Raw genomic sequence first — 25,832 nt, forward strand, 5'->3', positions numbered from 1 at the left:
TTGAATAATGGAACGAGTGTACCGTTGAGTTTATAAAAATAATAACAATTCCGAACTGCGTCATTCGCGGTTCGGAACGCAAGAGATCAGTGTTCGTTTTTATCGTTCGATACGGTTGTGGAAATTGCTCGAAACCGGGTCACCGAAAATGTTGCGACGAACAAACGGGGGCTCGCTTCGACATTTCATTTTCTCGATATTAAAACGTTCTGCCCGAGAGATCGCGAATCACGAATTTATTATTTTTTTTCTTCCTTTTTTTTTTTATGGCGTCACACCATGCGTAAGCGCGCTTAAAGACCCTTGTTACGGCGAGCATTTGGGGCAGAATACATTAACGTACGAACCACTGAGTAAACGCGGAATCATTAAGCGGAAAGAAGGTGCTCGTGTGAGCGCATGTAGAGCGCATAATCAGCCTGCATGCGTTTCGATGAAAAAAAAGTGCGCAACGTTCCGCGGAATTTTCCATTTGCTTGATTGAAAGACCGCCGAACGAGTGTTGGTTGTCTAATTACAGCGTTCTCCTCGGATCTCCCTAGGGCGTTTCGTCGAGATGGAATTTTTAATAATATCTGGCTGTCTTCCCAACGCTCGAAAGGGCGACAAAATCGCGTTTTACGCTGTCACGAACAAATAAACGCGCAGTAACTGGACATTGAACAAATTTTCACCTCCCAGTGACGTGCACGCGTTTATTGCAGTCTTGCTTATAGCACGAAACGATTAACGATTACACGTTTTTGTTTTACGTTCTACTTTCTTTAATTTCTCAAACATATTTCGTAGAATCGAAATAACCGCGTATAATATCAAACGGAATATTTTCAGTAAAAACGGTGAAAGATGGACGCTGGTGAAACTTCTTTCCTTCGCGGTTGCCCGTGTATCACGTGCATTTTTCCCCCGGATGTTCATGAATCCTATCGCCGCGGTCTGTTTCGTTAAATAAAATCTTCCCAGACATCGGGAGGGACGTGGCCTCGGCCTGGCCGTCCGTCAGGGCAGCAAAAACTGGGGTCGTCGAGCAAAAAGAACGCCCAGGGTAAAAGGAAGATCGACTCGTAAGGGTGTACGAGTCTACCCAGGTTTCACCGATGAAGCCTTCCGCAGCCCGATCCACGGGCGCGGCGCTCTGTGGATTCCTGGCAGGATTATTCTGGATGAAACAAAGCTGTCGTCGCGTTTGATATCGGCTTTTACATGGCCTTGGCAAGCGTCGTGCTCCCTTCTGTCGCTTCTGACAAACCGTCTGCCGTCCCGTGTATCCCGTATGAAATCTGATATTAAACATTCTTTGCTCTAGACGGGGGTTAACTGTGAAAAGGGGTTTTGTTTCGCGGGGGCCACCCGCGTCAGGTGGTGCGGCGCACCTCGCTCCGTCGAGCGGTTCTAGCCGCTAGCTCGTTGGCAATTTAACGAAAATGAGTTTCCATGCAAACAGGGGTTGCAGGTGTCGCTGATGAGGACCAAGCCGGTCGAAGAACGTGCTCCTCGTTTCCGTGTCCTCCGGCACGGGAGAAGCGGATTTCCCTGTACCGGGGACCGTGATTTTCTTACAAAGGCGGCTTCTGCGGCGACACCTGTGGCACTCGTCGTTACGGAGCACTTCGTTACTTCTTATTTTCACAGGTTCTTGCTCGGGAATCGACTCCTTCGTACATCCTCTCGCGTAGGGTTACGGTCGCCGTGTTTGTTAGTCACCTGTTCGAGTCGCGTGACATTTGTACATTTAGCAGTGCTTTACGAGTAATCGTTAGAATCGTAAAATTGATTTAAAAAATTCTTGATCAGGAAAGCAACATTTTCGCGAATATTAATGAGACGGTTCACGAGAACAACGTGATAACGAGTATCGAAGAAGATCAAGGCACTCGAAAAACGAATCCCTCTATTTCGCGTATGTACTTTCTGTTGCGAAAGATACGGGATTTCGAAAGTGCAACGCGCTGCCCGTTGTCGATTGATACTTGGAGAAACGAGTGCAATTTAAATTAAAACGACCCGTGTACGCTGTGCTAAACAATGCGTTAAACAATGTTCTCGTTTTTGCGCTACAATTACACCCTTGTCACGGTTACGCGCGTGCAAAGGACTTCGAGTGTCATAATCGGAATTGAGTTTCCAATTAAATTCTTTATACGGCGCGCTCGTTACACTCGCGCGTGCTTGTATGCTGGATTGCGTCTGCTTTGTGCGCTACAATTGATCGAGCGATTTTTTTCTTATGAAGGAGAACGATATAGAACGTACCTATGACGTCCGCGTTACACGTATGTAAGTGAATTTGAATAGAAACTACGGCGTGTTCTTGAATTGCGCGGTTAATTCGTTCCGGAGCTTCCACTGCAAGTCCAATAATTTCAGATTCTGTTATTAAGGGGAATAACATTTAATAAAATTCCTGTTTCTCGCTTCAGGCACTTCGTGTCTCGTCGCAAAAGAAGATAAATAGAAAGAAAAGCGATAACTTAATACGTTATTTACTTCGGTTTCCCAATAACACCAGCGAGTCAGTACAAACTTTCTTAACGTCGAGACGAAACAATATGGCCGCGAGGCAACCGTTCGACTTCTTTGAAGCGACGGAGTTCTCCTTTTGTCGTTCGATCCGATGATACGACACTTTCAGCAAATTTCTAGCGGAACCGTTTTCCTTATTCCGCCCAGATCCCCGAGGTTTAGAATTCTTCGAAACAAATAATAAAATACATATTTTTCCAAAATATTAAAGTGGAATACGAGCTTATCGAGCGACGCGAATTCGTCGCGTCGAAAACGAAAGGGAGCGACTCGAAATAGAGTTCGAGCCCGCCGTATATTACCGCGTCTCGTCTAAATATTTTCGAAACTGGCTCCGACGTACCGCGATACCGAGTTTCCCGTTTAATTATAGCGGGTCCCGTAGCCCCCGCGATTATTTCGCCATCAAAACAATAACAGAATCGGTCTCCCGGTTGCCGCATACACTCCGTGCCTCGGTACAGAGTACCAGCGGTAGCCAGATTTACGATCGGATCAGGATGCTGCGCGATTGCGACAAGGGTGGGCCATAACTTACGTAGGTGGATCTTCCGCGTATAAATCATCGCGCGCTGGAGAGATGTGCAACGGGATGCCTTTCTTCGGAGCACGGAATGAAAATAAAATCAATAAAAAGATCTCGACGGAAAGGAGTTCGGTAAGGAGGCTCGTTCTTTCGCCCCGCGGTTTCCTCGCGTGGTTTTGTACCCCGTCCTCTATTTCTCTTACCTCCATCTCTTATTTATCTTTTTTCCTACGGGTTCGTTCCAGCCCCGTTGCGTTCCCCCGCGTCAGCCAACGACGCCGGGACAACGCGACGGTGCACGTGCTGCTGCGTGCATGTGCAGCTGACGCTCGACGTCAAATGCAACTAATGCGCTCCTTGATCTCGCGACGCGTTCTCGCGAAAGAAGAACCGGAGAGGAAAGAAGAGGCTCGGCAATTTTAAAGTGCTTTGATTTACCGCTGGAAACGGAAATGGAGCCGCGGAGCATCGTTTCTGCCGCGACCTGCTTTTCAGCCGACGGAGGCTTAATCGAACCGCCGGCCATTGTGAATCGGCCACCGTGGGATTGTCTGACGAAAGGATGCTTCCGGTGCTTCGAGCACATCAGACGTCGCCGCCAATCGGTGCCTTAATGCGTCCACCTCGTTTTACTTTTATTTATCGGACGCTATTGTCGATCGTTCCGTGACGAAACTGATTGCACGCTCTGAAATTAATCGCACGTCCAATTGTTTCTGTACATACATTTTCAGAATACCTTCGTAATTAGAGGTCGAATAAAACAGTTAACTTTTAATTCTACTAGGAACGTTGAATTTTAATTAATCGATTAATAAAATATCGCATAGAAATCTAGCGTTCAACGAGTTAATTTTTGCAAAGTTTTCTTGCGTTGCTATCCAGCCCGTAAATGCATTTAATTTTTCGTACTCGTTATTTCACGACTGTTTTCGTGAAAATTTTTTAACAATTTTATTATATACTTGGTCTGGCAGTTTCTCGGCTGCCCGTTGCACGTTACATTTTGAACGCATGTCGCTGCAAGCGATCGTTTTCACGAGTTCATTATTCCTCTGATCATTATAATGCGATACCTCGTAACTCGAATAATACAGTTTTGTCGTGCTTTTAGGTTTCGCGCAAAAACAATGTAGCTTTGTTTCAATCGACTTTTCCGTCGCTACGAATGCCTATGGGCACTCGATAAATTTTCTCTGCAGGTATTTAACAGGCAAATTAATTCTGTCGTATTATGTGACGGACGCTTATGGACGTTCGGTTTGCTGTTAAATAATACCAAAACGAGTTTGCATTACAACTATTTCTACCAGAAATTAAAGTCACGGAGCAGCGGTAAAATAACAATGAACGGTGTTTTTATCGTTCGTTCGATCGTTAGCATTAAACAAAGAGCAACAACGAACCATTAAAGGAAGACGTTTCACTAAAAGACATAGAATGTTCGTTAAATAAAATAAAAGGTGTTTATGTGCCTATCGCGACTCCGCGTCTTCTCGACGGGGAAAAGTTTCGGTCGTTAAGCGAGAGAATAGAGTGCGCGGAAGAGTTTGAATTCTAAATAGAATCGTAGATAACTAGATAACTGTGGACTCCATCCTCTGGAATCTAAATTAGTTTCTGATTGTGGATGGCGCAACTTCGACAGTTTACCGTACCGTTTATAACGCGGATCATTGTAGCAGAAGGGTTTACATTTCGCCGGTTAATAACGTAGTTGACGAAGTTCCCAGTTTCCAGACGACGAGCCGGGAAAGATCGCGATTAATTTCGTCACCTGTTTGCAAGGTTTTTCACGCGAACGGTGCAAGTTAATCTCACGAAGCAGCGGTCTCGGTAATGGGATTATTAACGAGATAACTTTGGGTGAATTTTTCCGCGACCCTCCCCACACCCCTGGTCCTCCTCTTTGTCGATTAATAATCGAGTATCCGGCGTGGAATCTTAGGGTAGACGCCGGAGGCGGTTCCCTAATATCGCGAATGCGAGCACAACGACGCCCGACGCGGGGTAAATGCTCGCGATATATCAGCGGAGGGACACGATATTTTGAATATTTAAGGAACAGAATGGGATGAGCGATCCTCGACGGTGAATCATTTTTAGGACAGCCACGGTAACCGGAGAGGCGGAGAAGAAAGAGGCATGCATCCACCTGGCGGGACGATTCACGCCCGGCTTCTCGTATTTCCCTGTCCAATTACGTCTCTCGCGGAGGAGAACAAGAAGGAACAGCGAAATCCCTGCAGGACCTTCGCCAGGAACGAATGGTAGCTGAAAGAATCGGGCCGGGTGCATTCATTATTCCTTTTTTTCACTCTCCCGTTCCTCTCTGTGGACGTGCTTAACGGCGGATGGAACGATTGTCTTCAAAGGGATCGCGAAAAAATAAACGGGCACGGGCACGACTTGTCGATAAACTTTTTAACGAATCCTTTTTCCTATCAACGGAACGCGCGATTGGAGGAGCTATCTGAAGGACCGTCAGACTCGATTGCTATGTTTCTGGCCCGACATTTTCATCGGGTCGCTTCGGCCCCTCCATTTCGCGCGTAGTTTCTCGATAATTGTTACTTTTGTAAATTTAACAATGTTTACCAAGTATAATCCGTGGATTATCCACGTTTATACAAACGTAGGTTCGAAACAAGGTTTTTTATAATATTTTTGCGAACTCAGAAGGCGTATATTTTCATTAAGACCGACAACGGACGATCCCTAACACGGAAATTCAAACAATTCTAAAACTTTGGGGATGCGTAGGGCGTATGTATTAATTTACTTTAAGGGGTAGAAATTATTCCTAAAATATTATTATTATAGTTCACAAATTGCACAAAGTAAAATTACGAAGTTTAGTCGAAGATTTAGCATTTATTCGAGCTAACGTTTAGACCTTTCCAGCTGCTGTATCAATATTAGGGTCACTAGAGTTACTTTTATCTGACAAGTAACACGTACGAGGCGTTAGACGTCAATTTTAACGAAACTTTGTAGGTTTGTGGAGCAGCTAAAAATAAAGCACTGGTATTACTTTTAAACGAAGAAACTCAGTTTAAGGAGTGGAACTAAGCTCGAAACTTTTACCCCTATACTATGTTTTCTCGGCATGAAACGTTATAAAGAATTTATTTAAAAAACTTTCTCGTGCCTCCGATAGATGCTCAAGATAGCTTCAGAGAGTTACAACTTTGGGGATCGAGATACCCCGGTTAAAAATATTCCTTTATTTTTGGCTGTTCTGGGAACTCGCAAATTTTTATTAGCAATAGGATGAAAATACTTTTTCGGTATTAGTAAATTTCCACCTTTAGTTTGTGGATTAGAAAACGTGGAGCCAAAATTTGAGTCCAACTCTCGTTTCTCTATTAACAAGTATGCGACGTTTGAATGAAATTCGAGGAAAAGGAATTATGTTCTACGAACATCAGTCACACGGTGGTCACATTTGTAGGGTGTGTCGTCGGACCGAGTCATTTTTCTTCGGTCGCCATTCCCCGCTTTTCATCCCCTACGGTCTGACTCTTCTTTTCTTTCGAAATAAATGAGCGGATCCTGAATCAACGAGCATGAATTTCACGCGGAGCACGCGAACGAGATCCGTATGAAATTATCTGTCCAGAGGGGACCGATTCGGTGGAGGGATCCGAGAAAGGGGTTGCCGGCGGTACTGAAAGGGATGGCGCGGACGAAGTTGTTGAAATAAAGTAGTCCGGCTGACGCGTCATTAGCAACAGCAGCCCATTGCCGCGAAGCTCATGTTTCGTGGCTTACAAAGGCCTCGTCCTTTCAGCCACGGTCTTGCTCGCATTAATCGTAGAATCCTTTCGAATTCGTTTCGTCACGGCCGCGATTCGTTCACCTGCGTGAAAAACAGTTCCGACGGGGTTCGTTTGGGGGAACGACGCGAAAGGATGAAACGCGATTACCGAGGGTCGTTGCCTAGAATCATTTATTTTACCCGGAAAATCTTACGACAACTAATCCCTTATTAGTTCCGTCAAAGGCAGGACAATTTAGCCCCTACGAACTAAAAATTATTTCCGTTTTTCGAACGAATTATAGAAGACTTTATCTCCAATTCGAAACCATTTAATTGGATAATAGAAAGATATTTTCCACATGAATTAAGATCTTTGAAATTCGACATTTTCCCCTTTGAACTTCCGCGGAGGAACGCAGCGACTTCAACGTTTTCGGCGAATCTATGAAACGAGACCGCCTACAAAATCGCGAACCAACGCATATCGATTCAGCGATCGCGTATTTCGGATCTGTCCGCGTCTTTTTCCAACTCGTTCGCTCGACGGGAAAATTGTTTGGCGTGCATTTCCGTTGTACATCCTTTGAAACGAAAAAAAAAAACAGCGGTCGACGGAACGTTGACTGGAAAACTTTCGTTGCCGACTTTATGAACCCGTTGTTGGGTTGGAAAATCTTGCTGACAAAAAGCTCATTGTGCTCGAATACCTTGCATAATATTAAGACGTTTTCTTCCATACTTGCATCATCTTCTATTCATAGTTCCGTGAGTTTTAATAAAAGAAAAAGAAGAGATTACGGTACGGGGTATCGTCGTTTCACACGCGATTCCATGCAGGCCCTGATGTTGGTACGGGCGTTGTTGTCTCTTTTTCCCTTTTTCGTGCATCAATTCTTCCGCTTCAGGAACGTCTTTGATGCCCATTTAGGAGCGTTCTCCGGTTAAATGATAAAGCTCGGAAGTTGAGTTTCGTGACACGATTCTACGAGGAGGGCAGAGTTCTCTGCCCGATTGTTCGGTGACTCGAGCACCGTTGCGTTTAATTCCTCGGTACGGTTAACAAAGAATCTTTCTCCACAGGGCCGTGGTCGGTAGCTGGAAACGAAGAGCACTAGCGCGTTTCGTTCTTGTTGTTCGTGCTTTTCACCCGGCAAAGGTCGTTCAGCCCTTTTTTTTACCTCCTCGTCGGGTTTGTACGTCATCTTCGAATTAATTGGATTTCCTTGCCGCGGTTGCGCTCCGTGGAGGCGCTCGTCGATTCAATCACTCGCTAAAAGTGAACTAATTCGTCGGAAAATAAAGCCGGGAGCCGTTTTAAGCGAGCAAGAATGACGAAACTGTTACATTTTCGCTTGACTTCTCAAGACGGGTAACTAGGGCGTAGGAGATCTAAGATCATCTTTGCGATTAGTACTCATTTTTCGTAACCTCGTTGAAATTCAAAATTTTGTCAGCGAATTGCGAAACTCCGCGTCCCGTATTTTTCAGATAAACGAAAAATCATCGAAACGATGACTTAAACCTCCAATAATTTCACACGGAGTACATCATATTTCATTTTCATCGAAACCCGTGACATCGAGCGCTAGGAGTGATCGATTTGGCGTGGAATGACTCATTAGTATTTCGACGCAACGGGAGATTAGTCGAGTGCTTGCACTGTGCTGCGAAATCAAATGCTTGATTTTATTTTTTCTCCCCCTTCCTCCCACTTACCGATCCTGTCGTTCTGATATCGTTCCCATTATAAATCCTCTTTACTTGGGAACGGGCACCGGCGGAAAATCTTCCGTAAATACGGCTAAACTCGACATAAGGAAACGATTTCCATTTGAATCGGACGGAACTTATATTCCAGTCGAGAGGATCGAGGACACTCTGTGCAACGTCGACGTGCTCCGCGATTTTATATCACCGTTGATAAAGCGCTTTCCCGTGTCTAACGTTCACGACGTTATTTCTCTCCCTCTTTCGCGCTGTGTCCCGCCCACCCCCCGTCCAGAATACGGACAAGTTGATTTCTATTGAAACAGAACGTTACCTCGTATCGAGCCAGAAACTCTCCATTCGCGTGGAAGGAAAATATGGAGCGCCGTCGAAAAAAAAAGAAAAAAAAGAAAGAAAGAGACAGAACGGTAAAACACCCGACGACCAGCCGGTCCCGGTTTGCTTCCCACCCCCGCCTACGGCCTCGGGACGAATCCGCTTTTTTTTCGTGGACGGTGCACAACTTAATCGAAATCGTCCGACTGACAGATATATAATAAGCCGTTGTCAATTAACGTGTATCAATTTATACACGCGAGCCGGGGGTTTATTTTCCAATGATTGACAGTCGGTAGCCGGCCTATCGGATTGGCGTGCAGGGGTTGGCGAGCCAGCGGATCGTGGCCCGAAAGAGGGTGGCGTCCACCGGTCGCGTCGAATCGGGAACGAAACGACCCGGAATTATAAAAAGAAACGTACCGAGCGTTTCAAATATTTAATCACCGTTTCCTATTCCCTCGGTTCACGTCTGTCTTTCAAATTTCTACGTTTCTTGCTACCCCCGTCCTGTGTTAAGTTTGGTTTTACACGGGTCTATTCTAGTCGCCGGGACAGACTATAGCTCTGTTTGAACAGAGACCATCGCTCGAGCGTTACTCGTCGATTTCGATGAAGCTCGGCGTATATAATGGACGGAGCACCTAAAAATATTACGCGCGTACCTTTTTTTAGCCACCGGTGATTCGTGCTCGAGGTATGAAATTACCCTTCGAAGTTATGGGTTGACTGGAGTTAGGAACAAACGATAAATAGAAAAGTTGCGCGGTCTTTCACGAGATATTACATGGTACGATTGGAACTTCTGCGAACTTATAGATGTATACCTTGGTATCATTTAAAGAACAGCTCTATTTTGTCCAGGAGAATTTTCTAATGCAAACTTTCCTTAACTGTTTGTTAAGGCTTTAATCTTTAACAGATTTTACGATGAAAAGGGGGCATTCGAGGTACGACTCGTTAAGAAAAGGGGTTTCTACTCCGGTGTGCCGAAACTTTTAAGCCGTATTGTACGTGTACCTCGTCGGGCTGTATTTCAAACTTGTGAATAGAACGGTTCGACAAAGATTGTGCAGTATATCACACGGAAATCGCACGTTTCGCGTATTCATCCTTTCTTCGCCGGAGCTAGCGCATCCAATATATTCTTGTTGATTGGCAGTAGTTTGAATAGGAATGATTGGTTCCGTTTACTCACCGGAGTCAAAGGTCACCTCGCTGATCATAATCCACCTATCCGAGAAGTGGAGTCTCAGCTTGACGTATTTGCCAACACGATGATGAAGCTTGATGGTAATGTTCCTCGATGTCTCGAATATCTTGTCCTCCATGTAAGTGTAGGTGATTGGTTCGCCTGTATAGTACTTCCCGCCGATGCTGAACAGTATATCAACTTGTGAAAACACCTGCAACCCAACATCGAAGGATCCATTTATTGATTAATCCTGCAGTTTATGAATTAACCGTACGTTAAAGGTGGATACAAATTTCTGGTTTGAAGAACCGAATGAAATTGTGAAATTTTGTATTTAAGAATCCTGTCAAACGAATAAACGAAACATTTTTCTGAATTTTTAGTCTGGTTTTGGAGGAAATACCAAGATCCAGAACCCGTATATCGCGATGAGACGCAGCAAAATAAATATCCATTTTTATTATACTTGCGGCAAGCTCGAGAGATTGATCGCGGTAGCCTTTAAACGCATCGGAAAACCTAAATAAGCCCGTGTATAGATGAAATAAAACAGACACAGACGAAGTATGACGTTGATGGATAGGGAGTCGAGTCGAGACCAGCTCTCGCCAAAGAAGATTTAGGAACAAAGTAAAATACGATCCTCCCACGCGAGGTGGGGACGAAAGTCGTATGACTTTTGAGGATGTTATAAAACTTTAATGCGTCTCTGAAGTTCGATAGGGTACATGATCTGATCATAAATCAAAGATATTATCCAAGGTCCCAAAAGGCTTTACTTAGCCAGAGTGTGTTGAGGTTTCGTCCATATAATCTCGTCTCATGTTGTGCGCTTTACGAGCCACCCAGCCGCCATTTGTCTGTACAGGGTGAGGCAACAACGTTATCACCACAAAAATCTCCGTTTCCTGCTTTTTTTTTACGCGTGAAAATTTTTCAGAGGGTAGATCACCTTTTCAAGGTTATATCGGTCACGATTAAAAGATTTTAATAATAAAACGATGATTAAACGGAAATATCGTTTCGTGACACTCTGCATAGATGCTTCTGCCAATAGTTGACAGGTGTCGACATTTCGCATGAAATTAGGACGTTAATTGCTTGCGGTCGAACCCCTTGCGGTGCGATAGATAACCAATTAGTTTATTGTCGGTATCGCTCGAATCGTATCGCTAGTAAAACTGTTATATTAATATCGATTTTATCGTATACTTTATTGCACAAATTTTCGTTCCTTCGATTTTACTGTAAAAGTGTACTTTGATTAACTTTCGTAAGAAAGATTGCAACAATTTTTGCAGGAATCGCTAGTCGTACTAAATCAGATGTTTCAGTCTCCGAAGAACATATCAAACATAGCAAAATCTATTATCCCGTAGTCGAGGAGACACAAAACCTTTCAAAGTTCGATAAATGGCCAACCGCAGAGATCCCTTTCGCAGATCTAATACCCGACACGCTTCCACGGGCTATCAAATTATCCGACGAAAGAAAACTTCCCTTCGGCGGCTGCGGTTCGAGTCGAAAGTCGATAACGTCATTGTCGCAAACCGCGGGGCAACATCTGGAGCGGATACGACGCCGCCGGAATCGGCTCCCGAAGATTTCGTTATCGTAACTCGCGTCATGTAAATCCAATTACGAAAGATTCGTTTCAGAACCGATGGGAGTCGGAAACGATATCCCGGTGACGGGAGAGGCGTTTATCCGATGGCATCGGTTATCGATGCCCCGGTGTATCTGTCCGCGTGTAGCCGATGGCTCGTCATAAAACTCGTTTGCTACTCCCTCGTTTCTCCGCGTGTCGACGCTCTGAGTCCACCAGCGGGGCATATTCAATCGAAAACGACGGGGACAAGCCAACCTCGGTTTCGCGTGCACCAAACGATGCATCCGGGATGCCCTTTGCCAGGGGCCTTTCGACAAGACAAATTTCTATTCAACGAAACGAACAGACATCGCAATATTTTCGGACACATTACTTCGACGCGATATACTAAGGCTCGTGGGACACATTTTTTACTATTTGTTACTATACGATAAGTTGGACGTTAGTTGAGAATTCAAATTTCACTTATTTTTAAATCGAAACACGAGTTGGAGGGGGTGTGGCTGGATTGGAAGTTGCATCGTAGCGATGGAAACTGTGGCGTTGGCTATAGTTCGCGTGTTCGCGATCCGCACCAGGAGTCAGACGCAGAGACACGGGTCCGCTCGGCTTATCCGATATAATATGTATACCGGACGAAGCGCAATAACTGATCTGGAAGTAAATCCCTTTTTTACAGTACGGTTCAACGGAGAGAAATGGAGTTTTGGGGGAGGGAAGCCGGCCCCGGACGCGAGGCTTTTTTATTCCCCGACTCCCCCAGGCAAATAGTTTCGCCGCAACGTTGCTGCAGTCTCCGGGCAAACAGAGACTTATCCTCAAAGAGCAACGTTACATCGTCCTGTCCGTGACTAAACGCGAGACTGTATGCAAACCTAACCCTTTCGCTAACGATTCTAGTCATCCTCTATGGGTACGATCAACGACTTTAGTCCTTTAACAATAAACCTATCACGACCGATCAAATGAAATAAAATTTTTCTTATAATGAATTTTACAATATTCACTTCTATTTTTATTGGTTGGTTCCTGAGACAAATATGTATAACAAAATTTGGTATGAAATTCTAGTTAGCTTTCGATGTAAATAGGGAATATATGTATAGCAAAGACGACAGGAGAGAATCTTCAGTTTCCACTGTCTTAGAATAGTCTAAAAATAGTTAAACTTTAGACGCGTGCAGTTTCGAAACCACTAGTGTTTTATTAATTATTGAACCATTGTTAGAAGCAGCAAGGCCTCCCCTTTAAAAGGTAATTTTAAAAATTTCGCTGTCTCTCTTGAGGATGCAGGATGTTTTCGGCCTCCCCGTGGTGATTTTAACGTATATAAATTGGATTTCAAGTATCAAACTAATCTCCTCCCTAAAAAAAAAATGTTTTGCTCCAATATACGTCTTCTTTGATACGTGCATATTTTTCGTAGATTATCCTATGCCTTTTGGAGTATATGTACGTCCTTCCGAGGAAAAGTGTTAAGAGTTGCGACGGCCTTCGGGCGTCTACCCGGGCATCAAAGGGGAACGCGTCGTCCATGAACGAAATTGAAATGGAGTCCGTAGGAAAGAGCATTCGTAAATAAAATTGACACGGGAGTCGGTGAACGGACGGAAGACCGTTGCATCGGGGCCGGGATGTAATCAGGGAAATTTATGCACTTTGACGAGCCGGAAAGAGCGGATGGCGACGGGACGCCGGTTCTTGTACGAGTCGAGGATAAGTATTTGCACACTGTTAGAAACGCGGCGTAGGATCTTATCAGACGTAGCGGTGATTTTGCTCGTTTTCATTTCTTCTCTCGAGGAGACCGGCTGAGTAAATTGACTCGCAGACGTCTCGGTCGTTACGTTTATTAAATTGCGACGTCAAACGTTCCCCGAGTGTACAAGGAAATTACAAAGTGATCTTGTTACTTATGCCCGAGATTCCGTGACCGGAATCATCGTACGAGGAGTTGGCATTCGTTGGCGGCGCTCGCTGCGAAACGGCATTAAGCGCGAAACCGTTGAAAGGTTTCCACGTTCGCGATGTGTTACGCGATTTACGTATCGTTCGCCCGAAACTGAGCAACATTTTGCCCGGTGGTTACTATTTTGTTCGATCTCTGCGCCTCGATTTTTACGCAAACGCGAGACTTCAGAGCACGACTTTGTTGTTCCTTTGATACGCGGCGCCATCGTCATACACGGTACAGAAACGAGCAAAATAGCACAGAAGTTACACGTTTGCGCAAATCATCTCTCTAATAGCAAGTTAATCTCATTTGATCCTTAGTTTCCAATATTTGCTACATTACACATTCTACATAGCTGGAATATTTGGCCAAAACCTGAGTGGTCTAATTCGAGTACGTAGAATCATCGCACAAGCTTCAGGTGGCCGACGACCCGTAATTCACGTTGACCTGGTTCCTTGAGGTCTGCTAATTTATGCTCTTATACTACATTGAATGGCACGCTATTGATCTCGCCTTAACAAACGCTGTTGTAGTATAAAAATGCACAGTATTCCAATTAAGAACCGTAATTTGAGTTATACAGTTAATTATACAGTGCCTCCTTCTACGTCAAATAATTTTCGTCTTTGGACAAAGTATTAAATTTGAAAATTCTTATCCGTATATTGTATCATTGTACTCTTCGTACAAAGTAATTCGTTTCTATCTTTCTTCATCTTTCGCAACGAGAAATTTATATCTGATATTTTCTTTGGTCGGAAGGATTCCGAAACGCCTTGATGGTTCGAGAGGGGCGGTGGTTTCCCCTTGAAGAACCGAAAAGTCAACGTAATTACGAAGTTGACGATTCACGGTTCCTTTCGCAGCTCGTCGTAGCTAATTTCGTCCCATCTCTCAAGACGACGTTTCCTTTTTATCCGCGTCCCGGAGCCGCCCCTTTTGGCAACAGTGGCAAAACGCGTAGGAGGGCTGTTCCGAGGGACGGGGGGAAAAGGCGGTTTCGTATCGCAGTCTATTATCGCCCGTAGCCGGCCGTGTGTTTCGCTGGCTGCTTCCGTCGAAGGGGAAAATGTTATTTGGATATCAAAGATGCGCCACGGGCAAAGCCCCGACAGAGCCATTGTGCGGGGGTTCCGGTTTATGAGCCTGCGAGGCTACGCCAGCGGTCCGGGGTCACTCTGTATATAAAATCTGGCGACGTGGAAGGGAATCTGGAGGACGATCGGGTGTTCGGTGCTTCTGTTTCGAAGGCCGACCACGAAGAGGGCACCAACCTGGCGGTTTCAGAGGTCCGCCGCGTCAAAGAGCGTCCATCGTTTATACTCCGTCGCCACGCGTTGGTGAGGGTGCTTCCGGCGTCCTTTGCGCTTAATATTCTCTCTCTTCTGGCACCGTGCGTCTGCATACTTGTGTTCACTGACCTCCGCGCGATAAGCGAGAGAATTTTATACGCGGAATTCTTACGCCCAGCGTCTACTTCAGCGTTTCACTGCTGCCTGACGTTAACTTTCTAAGCTAATTTGCAGGAAACAATTTTCAACTTTTCATATAAACACATTTCTTCACACTCTTCTTACAACGTTTCTTCTACAACCACTATTCAACTTAGACCATTTATACATCTACGTTTCGTTCTGAACCAAACACACGTCACTCACACCCCAGCACAGTTCACTCTTATCACTCGACCACAGTTCGCGCGACATATTTAAGAAATTATTCGTTCACACACTTGTTATATAATACTATCCTAAAATATTAACTGTATTTCGGGTGACACGGGCTCGCTACGAACTGGATGACACGACAGTCAACGCGTTAAGGGAAGATCTCCGCGGGGTCGCCAAATCGAAAAATTTTTTTTCGCCCGCGGGTCATCGAACCTCGCATTAATTGGTTCGAAAAACGTCCGGTTACATGGGCCGCTTGCCGAAATGTCCCGATGATTTTTCGACCTGCCAACCCCTTTCCACCGCCCCCCACCTCGGGTCACGAAATAAAATATCGTCAGTTTCACCATGGTCCCGCGTAAAATTGCGGATACCAAAAATATACTCTTCTCGCGTTCCCAGCGCGCGGACCGATTCATTGTTGCAATTAAACGGTGTTGTTTATCCGAACAAATGCTCGAATGTCGATGCGTTCGAGTGACACGGCCGAAATTTTTAATGATTCTTCGCTGAAGTATTCCGACTGTATTCGTAAACATCGACGATTAACGTCGCCAAATAATTACGGCGACGGTCGTTGAAATGGACCTTCGTGGACTGAAAATTGACGGTCCTTGTTTAAAGAGGATATTATCGTTCGACGGGTCATAGGATTTCTTTCTAGCGATATTAATTAAAGTTGAAAATACTAAATCGAGATTCTAAGAAATAATGAAGTTACAAGGGCATTGAATAGAGTGTAGAACTCAGATTCAATCGAAACCATTTAATTCTATCGCTTGAATTTGCTCGTTAACTATTTGTCGTATAAAAAGATGTCGGGTAAAAAACAATTAAGCTATGTGGTGTGAAAAACCAACAATTATCGAGGTATTTTTTAATATCTGTCGGGATATTTTCCAGAATTTTTCTCCCAGGCGCCATAAACGAGAATCATATCCCGCTATTCGACGTAAACTAAATTTTATTGCTATGCAGATACCTGTCACATTCTGTGAAATTAATTTACAGATCAACAACGTCGAAGTATCTACACGCGTTGGTGAAAACATTAAATTCCCGTATCAGGTACGGATTTTTTTACACGCAAATGTTCCATCATTTTTCATTGAAGAATATTTCGGTAACTATTGGTCTCCGTCCAGAGACTTTTACACAAAATTGGGCACTGTTTCGAGCCGTGGAACACCTGCATTTTGCAATTTTGTTAGCTGTTTGCACGTGCAATGTTGGTTTTTATTCAATTCAACAAATATTATATTTGATGGGAAACAACATTGGTCAGTAAGCAATAATATTTACCGATTTATAAAGCGAGGAGTACATTTGAAAGTCCGATAGATAACGCTCGATGCGATAAAATAGGTGAAAATATATTCGAAAAAACGGGATTGCATGAACTTCCCGCAAACAAAGATAGTCCTTTTAGTGGAATAGGTACAAAATGCGTTCAAAGTTACTGAAAGTATAACGTTGCAGATCAATGTGATATCGCAAATGGATTTCTATTTAAGGGATGTACAACTCGAACAAACGATCCCTTCGCTGTCCCAATTGTTTCGCCCGCGAATGGCATAAATAAATACAGAAAGAGCTGTCGTCGATGGCGTTTAAGAAGAAAATTCGTAAAAGGACGGCCCTTTTTGGCGGCCTGAACTAGGAGATTCCCTTAGCGCTGTACACAATGACCGCGCGATTTAGCCTTATTGATTGAAAGCGGATCGGCGTCCCTCCCTTTGAAGCGCGCGAACCGCTCAGGAACGCTTTTATCCGAATCAAAATTCGGGGTCTCCCGTTTATGGTACTGTTCAATAATCGTCCATGCATATTTCACCGCACGCGCCGGCAAATCTTTAAATGCACTGCACCGTCGAGCAAAACACTCGCGTGAGTTTAAAGCGGATTTGATACGAGCACTGTGGAATACATAGGCCGTGAACGGACCTGAGGGCTGCGTTATTGGCTCTTCAAGTGCTCCCGTTATCGTGCCGCCGCCATTGTTGTTAATATGGACGCATAAATATCTTATGCTACCGAGGGGGAGCTATCGGGTCATTCGGAAAATTCGTAGCGTCTTTCGACATGCGACAACGTTACGGGGGTTAAGGAACAACTTTTTGAATATTCTTAGAATTTCTACACATTCTTCGTCAAAATACACGTTGTTTGCATTTTGAAACATTAAAATCCTCCAATTTGCTCAGAAGTTATGATGTTTTAAACATACGCATGCAGGGTAACATTTCTGGCCATTATATTATCGGTAAGGAATTTTTTTCTCCAAAACGTGTAGGATTTTGAAAGTATGTGTATTCACCAAAAATGATCGTAATTGACCCAGGCAACTGAAAATAATTTTTTTTTAACAATTTGAAACTTTTCAATTTTATCGAAAAATTAGTTCACCTTCTTGAATTTTTTTCTCGAAAATGCGAAGGATTTCGGAGGTACCTGTATCCACCAAAAATGATTGTGATTGAGCCCCGCAACCAAAAATAATTTTTTTAGAACGATTTGAAAACTTTTTTAAATTTCAGTGAAACATATCAACGGATGGTCAGGCATCAAATTTCAGTAATGAATTTTTTTTCTCGAAACTGCATAGGATTTCGGGGGTATGTCTATTCACCAAAAATGCTTGTAATTGGTCCCTGCAGCCGAAGATAATTTTTTTAGAACGATTTGAAAATTTTTTTTTCCGCCGAAAAATTTAGGCACCTTTTACTTACATTTTATACACAGTTATAAATTTCGTTTCAAGGGAAAGTCTCTAGGCGTATTCCCCTTTCTTTTTACAGAAATATCCTCTTAATAAATTGCAAAACGAGGTTGGGAAACACTGTCCCGGTCAACGTGCCGGGCGTGTCGTTAAAAGCAAACGGCAAATTACATAAATCTGAAGTTTGAGCTGCGCTTGAGAGTTTTATTCCGCAGGCGGAAATAATTCCGACGAAGGCGGGGGCGATTTCGCATGCCGGCCACGCGCCCGCCTGTATCGCGTCTGTATCAATGCGAGAGGGGCAACCGAGCAGACGTATTTGCATTACATTATCGAAGTTAGCGTGAACGGTCGCGGAAGGGTCGCGAATCGCTGCGAAACGGAAATTATACAAGGGATCGAATTATTGGCCGCCTCTGCGACGAAGAATGTCCTCCCCTACCGGATAATGCGAGCCTGCGAACTCATTTCCGGCGTCCGCCACGCATCGGATTACGCCAGTAACGAATGACGCGAAAACTTTCCTATCCGTTCTCGAACGGACAGCGATAGCGTTTCTCTGTCGGTCACCCGGGGAATTACGTTCGCGAATTTACATTAATTTCCCGGGCGCTCGTGCAAAAACGCACACGGTTCAACGCCGCCTCGTCTCGCGTATTTTACTAATTACCGAAACACCCAAATTATAAACGAAATTCTATTTGGTCGTTCGCGAACGCACGTTTCGCGTGTATTTATCGTGCCAACAAAAGGGAGAGCAACTGGTGTATTTTCTCGAAGAGCAGACGCATTTTCATTGCGGTAAAAATGTTCGATTTCCCTTAATTGCACGTTGAACATTTTTCTAATTCGTTATTATATTTTTCAAACTTTCTGGATGATTTTACTGTTATGGTTATCTGATGACGAATATAGGGAATTTATCCAACTTTGGAGCCACTGGGAGATAAACATCCATATATAGACGGTTTGAATATTGAACTATCAGCGACCTGTATACTGATTTTTATCTTTCATTGGCTTCGATGTCGGGCAATTTTCGCATTCCCTATATTCGCTAACAGCCGTTGATAACGGTGTTGGTTCGTTACCGAAACTTTGATTTAAAAACTCTGAATTCGGTCAGAGTCCAACTGCATTCGAGGCGAACTGTTTGCTGGGTCAGCCTTAGCGACGAATCTACCAGCAGTATTTGTTACCATTCATAACGTGAATGGGGGTTGAAAGCACGATATTCTAACAAGATAACGCTTCAATGTTCCTACTACCAAGGGCTAATTTAGTGGCTACTGCACTTTCGAGAGTGACCATCGCGAGGCTCTGATCTTAATTCAATAGAGATCATTTATAAAAAAAAACTATTAGCTACGATTCGCGTCGACGAAGATAAATCACCGTTGGAAATTCTTAGCGAGGCGTACGAATTACAAGAGTTTGCCAGGGGTTAATTTCTCGTTTAATAACAAAGATCGGTTGTCCCGATTATTCCCGGTTTGGATGCAACGCCACGACCCGATCACGCCAATAAGCCACGTTCGAAGATATCGAACTGCTGGGAATTACCGTTTCAGATTGTATTTATATTCAGCCGGCGTCTGGCTGATAAAGCGTCGAGTGGAATATTCAATCAACCGTGGGGATACGGAGGACCAGCATCTCGACGGCAAGATGCTGCACGACGAAGGGAAGAAGGTGACGGTAAAACGATCTCGAACAACCGTGGATCCTAAGCCTGTTGATCGACGCTGCTTGCGCATTCCTTACGGGGACCGAGGAATAATGTCGCCAGACCGAAAGTAAACGATTCGTCTCTCCCCGTGTATTTACGATTGCGAAGACGCTCGATAGGTAATTAAACGCTACACCCGTACCCTCTTAATTCGATCTTTATTTGAAAGTTCACGACATCGGGAGGACGATCGTATCGACGTGATCGAAATTTAGCTTTCGTACGCATAGTATTTTCCAGCGTTGTAGCAGGGGTGGGACAGGGTTCCGAAACGTTCCTTCGAATTATCGATAGGAAACGTCGAGTGATTACCATTTTGATATAACTCAAGATCTAATCTCGTCTATCGGGAGAGCAATCGTCACCTACCTGAACATCCTTCGTGAACTGGTTGTTGCAGTAGATATGGATGGCCGAGAATTCTCTGACCTTGTCGAACTCGAACTTGATCTCGACCGGCTGTCCACGTGTATCGTTCCGCCAGCCTACCCAGCCCTGCATGCGATCGTTATCGTAATATCCCATTTTGAAGTTATCAGGCCCCGTCCTGCCGTCTGTCAGCTGACCCAGGCCACGACGGAGCTCGCCGTCCCAGTGCCCGTCGTAGGTGGCGTCGAAGAATTCCCATCCATTACCCCTTTTATCACCCTGGGGCATCGAATAGGATACCACGCCGTCTGCGGTAAAAAGATCAAGGTGTGAAGTCCCCCGGCCCGCCTTTTAATGACTCGCGTAAAAGCCTCGCTTTGTCAGCGGGCATTATTATGATTACGACGAGCTAGAATTTTCGACGTGGGCGTCAGAGAGGAATCGAATAACCTTAAAGTGGTATTTAATTAAGGAAGCATCCGGGGGAGGGAAGTCAGTGATCTACACCGGGGTTTCGCTAATATCTTCTCACGAATCCTTCTCATAAAGAAAATCTCTGAATTATATTCTTATCTTCGTTGATACTATTTTTAAAATGCAAACGACGTGAAAATATTGCTTTAGGAACGGTTTACGTAGAGAAAATACAGTTATTAAAAACACCCTTGGATTATTTATGGATTTGATATCTCGACGGTAGTCTCTCGAAACGTCTTTTCGCGAGTTTCGCGGGAACAATTAGTTACGGTTGCGTACGTTCGCGCGGCAAACCGTGCAACTTCAGTTCCCCGGGTTTCTTTGTATTTATGTTGCAACGCGTGCAACTAAGACGCGGCCGAAGCGTGTAACGCGGTGTGTAACTTTCCGTTTGGCTAAACGTTTAATTCGATGTTGCTTCGTCAAAGGAAGAAAGGGATAATTGTGCAAGCAAGATTCCGAAAAGCAAATTTGCGCACGCGGCAACGGTATAAGGGTTAATGGACAGTCCGGTGAGTATTCTAAGCGGCGGCAAGTTCTACTGAAAATTGGAGAGTGCAAACAGCTTACCGCTCCAGTAACATCCGTAGAGCTCGACCCGCATGCAAACCGTCCGCGTGTGATGGCTGTAGGGCAGAAAACGGATCTTGCTCGCCCACAGAGGCGGCTCCAGCTCGTGCTTGGACTCCAAATACGTGTTCGTGTTACCCTGTATTATCTGGAACAGCGGAAACGTTGGTTAAAGAGCGGGACAGTGCCCGGTCTTCGGTCTGTCCTTTGAGTTTTCCCGTTTCGCGATCGAGAAAACGTGGATTTCTTTCGCCCACTGTGCTGAATTTGACACGCGTTGGACCAACGTCCTATCGACTATTTTGTTATTCTTGATTTTCATAGATCCTCTTTGAAACCGGAAAGTTTGTTATAGGTGAACCATCGGATCTTTAGGCGACTCTAATTCCCGCGAAGCGATCGGAAGCGACACGGGTGTGGTGGTATCGCGCACAGACGCGAAAGAATCGGAAACACAAACAGAACTCCCCGGGCTCGAACCTTTCAACCCCCATCCGACGCGTTGTCGACAGGAAAAAGTGTATATAATCGTCGCGCGTCAAGGTCGCCCCTCCGACGCGCGCCAACAGTATTCTGTCAAAGCATCCCCCTCGTTCGATGACATTTATATCACGCGTGGAAGATGCGTTTCTGCACTTGGCCACATACTGAAATACCATCGTCTGGCTCTGGACATCCCGTCACAGGACGGACATCGCGTTCCATCGCGTCAGACGGGGGTGGCTAAGGACTAATTTCATCCCACATTCCACCACGTTAGGTATGACGAGAGAACGAGACGGGACGGAAGGGACGAGCGAGCGTCAGAGAGGAACGATCACAGAGACGGGGACGGGGTCGAGGAAGAGACAGAGAGGAACGGCCCTCTCTCGCGATGGGGTTGAGTTAAACGTCCATCGCCCGCATTCTCTGATCCTCGTCAGAGAGACGACCATATTGCCGACATCCACCTTCTCCCCCTTCCGTTCCTCTCTATCGTCGCGGCGTGCACCAGACCCGATGCAATATTGATTTCACGTTGTGGGTTTATGAATAAAATAAGCGGTTTATCTGACGTTGGCACAGGGACGTTGGACTGTGCGCAGAAAACCGAAGGTGGAAAAGGGGTGCACGGTCCCGTGAGATCACGCGAACTGGCGTTGCCTCGTGGCGAGCAGATAGCCAGACGCGTCGGGCTGGTGTACGTGCAACTATACGTACGGCTCTCGGTCTGGCACGATTGCGGGTGAGCCTGTATACAACCCTGTTGTACGGATAAATCTACGCGGCCGTACGAGCCGGCAGTGTTCTTGTGTGGGGCGCAGCATGCAACACAGTTGCGTGACAGAGCATTTTGCGGCAGCCACGACACATTCTGCGCACGTTTCCTACCCCCCCGTTGAACGTACATACACACGTTCCGTACCATCGGTCCCGGCTCCTATCTCTTTTTGGTACGACTAAGCATCGACTTCGACCACTGTTACCGCCTCTATTCCCAACGCGCCTCTCCATTCCTTTCTACCGCTACGCGGCAACCTTCTTTCTTTCGATTTGTTGCTCGGTTGCTGCTGTCTTTTCTTCCTAAATTATTGATTTCACACTGAAATTTTCGATACCCGCGCGATACGCTCTTTTTACAGAATCTTTGCCTGTCCCTTCGAACGTTCGTTCTCGCCAGAACCTCGAAAACGCGGGGATTTCCCGAACGATAAAATATTTTTAAAAAGAGTATAAACATCTCTTCCTCGTGACTCTTTGATAATATACGAACGAAAGAGTCGAGGAGATATTGCTTCGCAGGGGGCGTCGATACCCTTTTATTCCTTCCGTTTACGTCGCCCTAAAGCAGACGTGCTCGTTTTTCCGAAAATTCGGAATACGTGACCGCGGCGGCGGCCTCACGCGCGGGATTTTTTTTCTATAAATATGTAATTAAGATTTTCAATGTTTGAAGCCAACCCTTACGGTTTCTCCGCCCTAGCGGCGGTCCTGCCGGCTCGCAGGTCATCGTTTCCTTCGAGAAACTGCCACTTGGAAAGCACTCCCCAAGGTGAACCCTTACCTCTTGGTCGGCGTATACCTTACCGAACTCCGGCTGGCTACCCACCCCTCTGTCTGGGGTCGATTCTTTCTCATTTCGGGCACCCTGGGACCCGTGCCGGTAGCACGTTACGCCATCAACGCTGCCACACTTTGCACTGGCGTAGAAGCACGCGTTTGTTCCCCAGGAATTTAATGAGATTGCAACGCGCGCGCAGAATTTAATTTCTCCAAATGGCTCCCTTAAATCTATCGTGCGCGAGAAGACCCCCTCAAACCTGTACAAACACTATTTTCCTTCAATATTTAAAGTAGAATTACGGGATTACATTATCGCTCATATATTCCAGCGATTCCAATATAATTCATTTTCTCTAGAAAAAGTAAAAGGATCAGATATTTCAATTACTGAACGCTTAATCAGCCAGCTGTGCTTGACGACTATATCCGTCATGTGTAAAATTAGTTATCATTTGCTATTGAAATTGTAATTTTAGCGAAAACTAAGGAATATTCGTAAATTTCAATATGTTTAGAATCTTTGGAGGTCTGAAAAGGGATCGCCACAGCTAACTGCTTAAAGATATTTTTCATACTATGGTCAGAAATCCCGTTTTTCGAAACGAATTATTTTGTTTGAAATAATGACGCCTTAAATTGTCTACCTACGTCGCGACACGGTGTTTTCGTATTATTTAATTAAATTGCTAGGGAATTTAATTATGAATACCTAAGGGGTTAATATTCTACAGTTTGTTCATGGTCCTCTACGGTTCAGGGTACAGTTCTACGGTCCATATCGTAGACTTCCTTATTTAGGGAAACATCAAAGCCTCTATTCACTTGAGACGTATGAATATTCTAGTTACACGTCGAAGCAGTCCTGCTACAACCCAGATCCTTTATTGTTAAGATCTCCCATATATTCTTACTTCCATTATGCTTACAGTTAATTTAGTTCACCGTGCATTTATTTGATCCTCGTTTCACGTTATATCACGCTACGCAAATGTCATTCCATAAAAATACTGCGAGGACAGATATTAAAAAAAAAAAGAATTTAATCGTTTCCGTCGATTCCCGATTTAATGCTAACGCAGTTTCGGGTGCTCCGGGATATTGGAAAGTTTAAAAAATAAAAAAAGACTCCCCAGTGGGACGGAACATTCAAAGTAGCCGCCGTGTACGTTCCGAAATTAAATTCAACGCGATATTACGTGCCGTCGTTTTATGAAAAAAAAACTCTGACCAAAAATTGAAAATTCGAAGCTCTTCGACCCCGTTGGCATTTCGCGATAAATATGGAGCAAAGTAACCTGACGCCACTGAGTAGGCGAACGCCATTCTTCGGCGCACGAGCGTTCAGGGTGATGACTGCCGAGGGTGGATATTAGTTTTCATTACCCCCGGCCGTTAGACCTTCGAAACGCTGGATGACCTTGCAACTCTACCTGCTGGGTGCATATGCACAGGGCGAGACTGTGCGTGCCATTCTAATGCAATTTCCTGCTACTTTTACTTTCCCCCTCGATGCACGAATGCGTGCGTGAGCACACGCCAGTGCATGCGCACAGGGGTCAAGTGTTAAGCGCTGAGCAATTATAGCTGATATCGATCTGCGTTATTGTTCCGGGTTTTCTCGGTACACGCTCCGAGTGCCCGTCCATGTAATTTGTGATTTTGTGACACCGGCCACCCCTTTTCGACCGATAACCATTGTTCCTCGAAGCCTGTTTCCAGAAACTGCGAACAATCTGACGTTTCGATCGACTCTGCGCGACAGTTTACACAATTACGGAAACTTTTTACCTACCCCTCCTACTGTGCAGTTCCTCCAGTTACGCAAACTCGTGAACACATTAGCCGTACCAACCCCCCACGCACGTATCCCTGAATGCTTTTTTTAAACGTACTTGCAAAACAAAGTTCTCTTTGCTTTTATCTCGAAAGAAGGAAATACCAGGCCTGGCAGGAATTTCTATATGCATTTATTTCAATTTAATTACCCTCTGAGACGAAGGTTATATTTAATTTTCCAAAAATTTAACCACGAGTATTCGGTGTTTGTAAATTTCCCCAAAGTTTAATTCCGCGCTGGCGGAGCAGAGCGCGAAAGCAACGGAGCGCAGAATAAGTCGTAGAGGTAAGAAAGATTTAAAATAAGCGCGACCATTACTGAAAAGCTGGGGAAATTGCGACAGGGAATGTAAGAAGGAAGCTGATCCCGTTAATAGGTCGTAGAGTAGGAACAATATGAACGTAGGTACCCGGTCGACTTGTGTGCGCTTCATTCATCACGTAAATACTGTAAAATTACATTGCGGACTCGTTCCTGAGGCAGGATGGTACGGTTTTATTTTTGAATAGAGAAACGAAGCGGAAAGCTCGAGACCAATTGTTTCGCCTCGAACGAGCTTTATTATTTTCTCTTGGAGCCGCAATATCTCTTCTCCGCGCTTTGTTACGCGGTACGAGATGAAAGGTACATCTGTCATAATATCGTCATTGAAACATCATTTTTATGGCCGAAGGAAATTGAATGTAAATATTTCTCAATTGCCCCAAGACCCGCCGAGAACCACTAAGAATATCTTTTATTTTCGATTCGTTCGTTCCGATTCTTTCGGGATTGGTTATTGTACAGACGCATCGTCGGTCGG

General features: G+C 44.8%; 1 protein-coding gene across 1 annotated transcript in view; it reads right to left on the minus strand.

Moving 5' to 3' along the window:
• The window catches only part of LOC122395106 (discoidin domain-containing receptor 2-like), a 129,369-nt gene that overhangs the window by 24,682 nt on the left and 78,855 nt on the right, over nucleotides 1-25,832 (minus strand). The window contains exons 5-7 of the mRNA XM_043392437.1: nucleotides 21,151-21,298; nucleotides 20,104-20,411; nucleotides 10,054-10,261 (exon numbers count right to left, since the gene is read on the minus strand). Coding sequence (XP_043248372.1) covers nucleotides 10,054-10,261; nucleotides 20,104-20,411; nucleotides 21,151-21,298 — 664 coding nt within the window. The remainder of the gene's footprint in view (nucleotides 1-10,053; nucleotides 10,262-20,103; nucleotides 20,412-21,150; nucleotides 21,299-25,832) is intronic.

This window comes from Colletes gigas, unplaced genomic scaffold, assembly GCF_013123115.1.
Source record: "Colletes gigas isolate AHSC1104 unplaced genomic scaffold, ASM1312311v1 Colletes_gigas_Sc00005, whole genome shotgun sequence".
NCBI classification, from domain to species: Eukaryota; Metazoa; Arthropoda; class Insecta; order Hymenoptera; family Colletidae; genus Colletes; species Colletes gigas.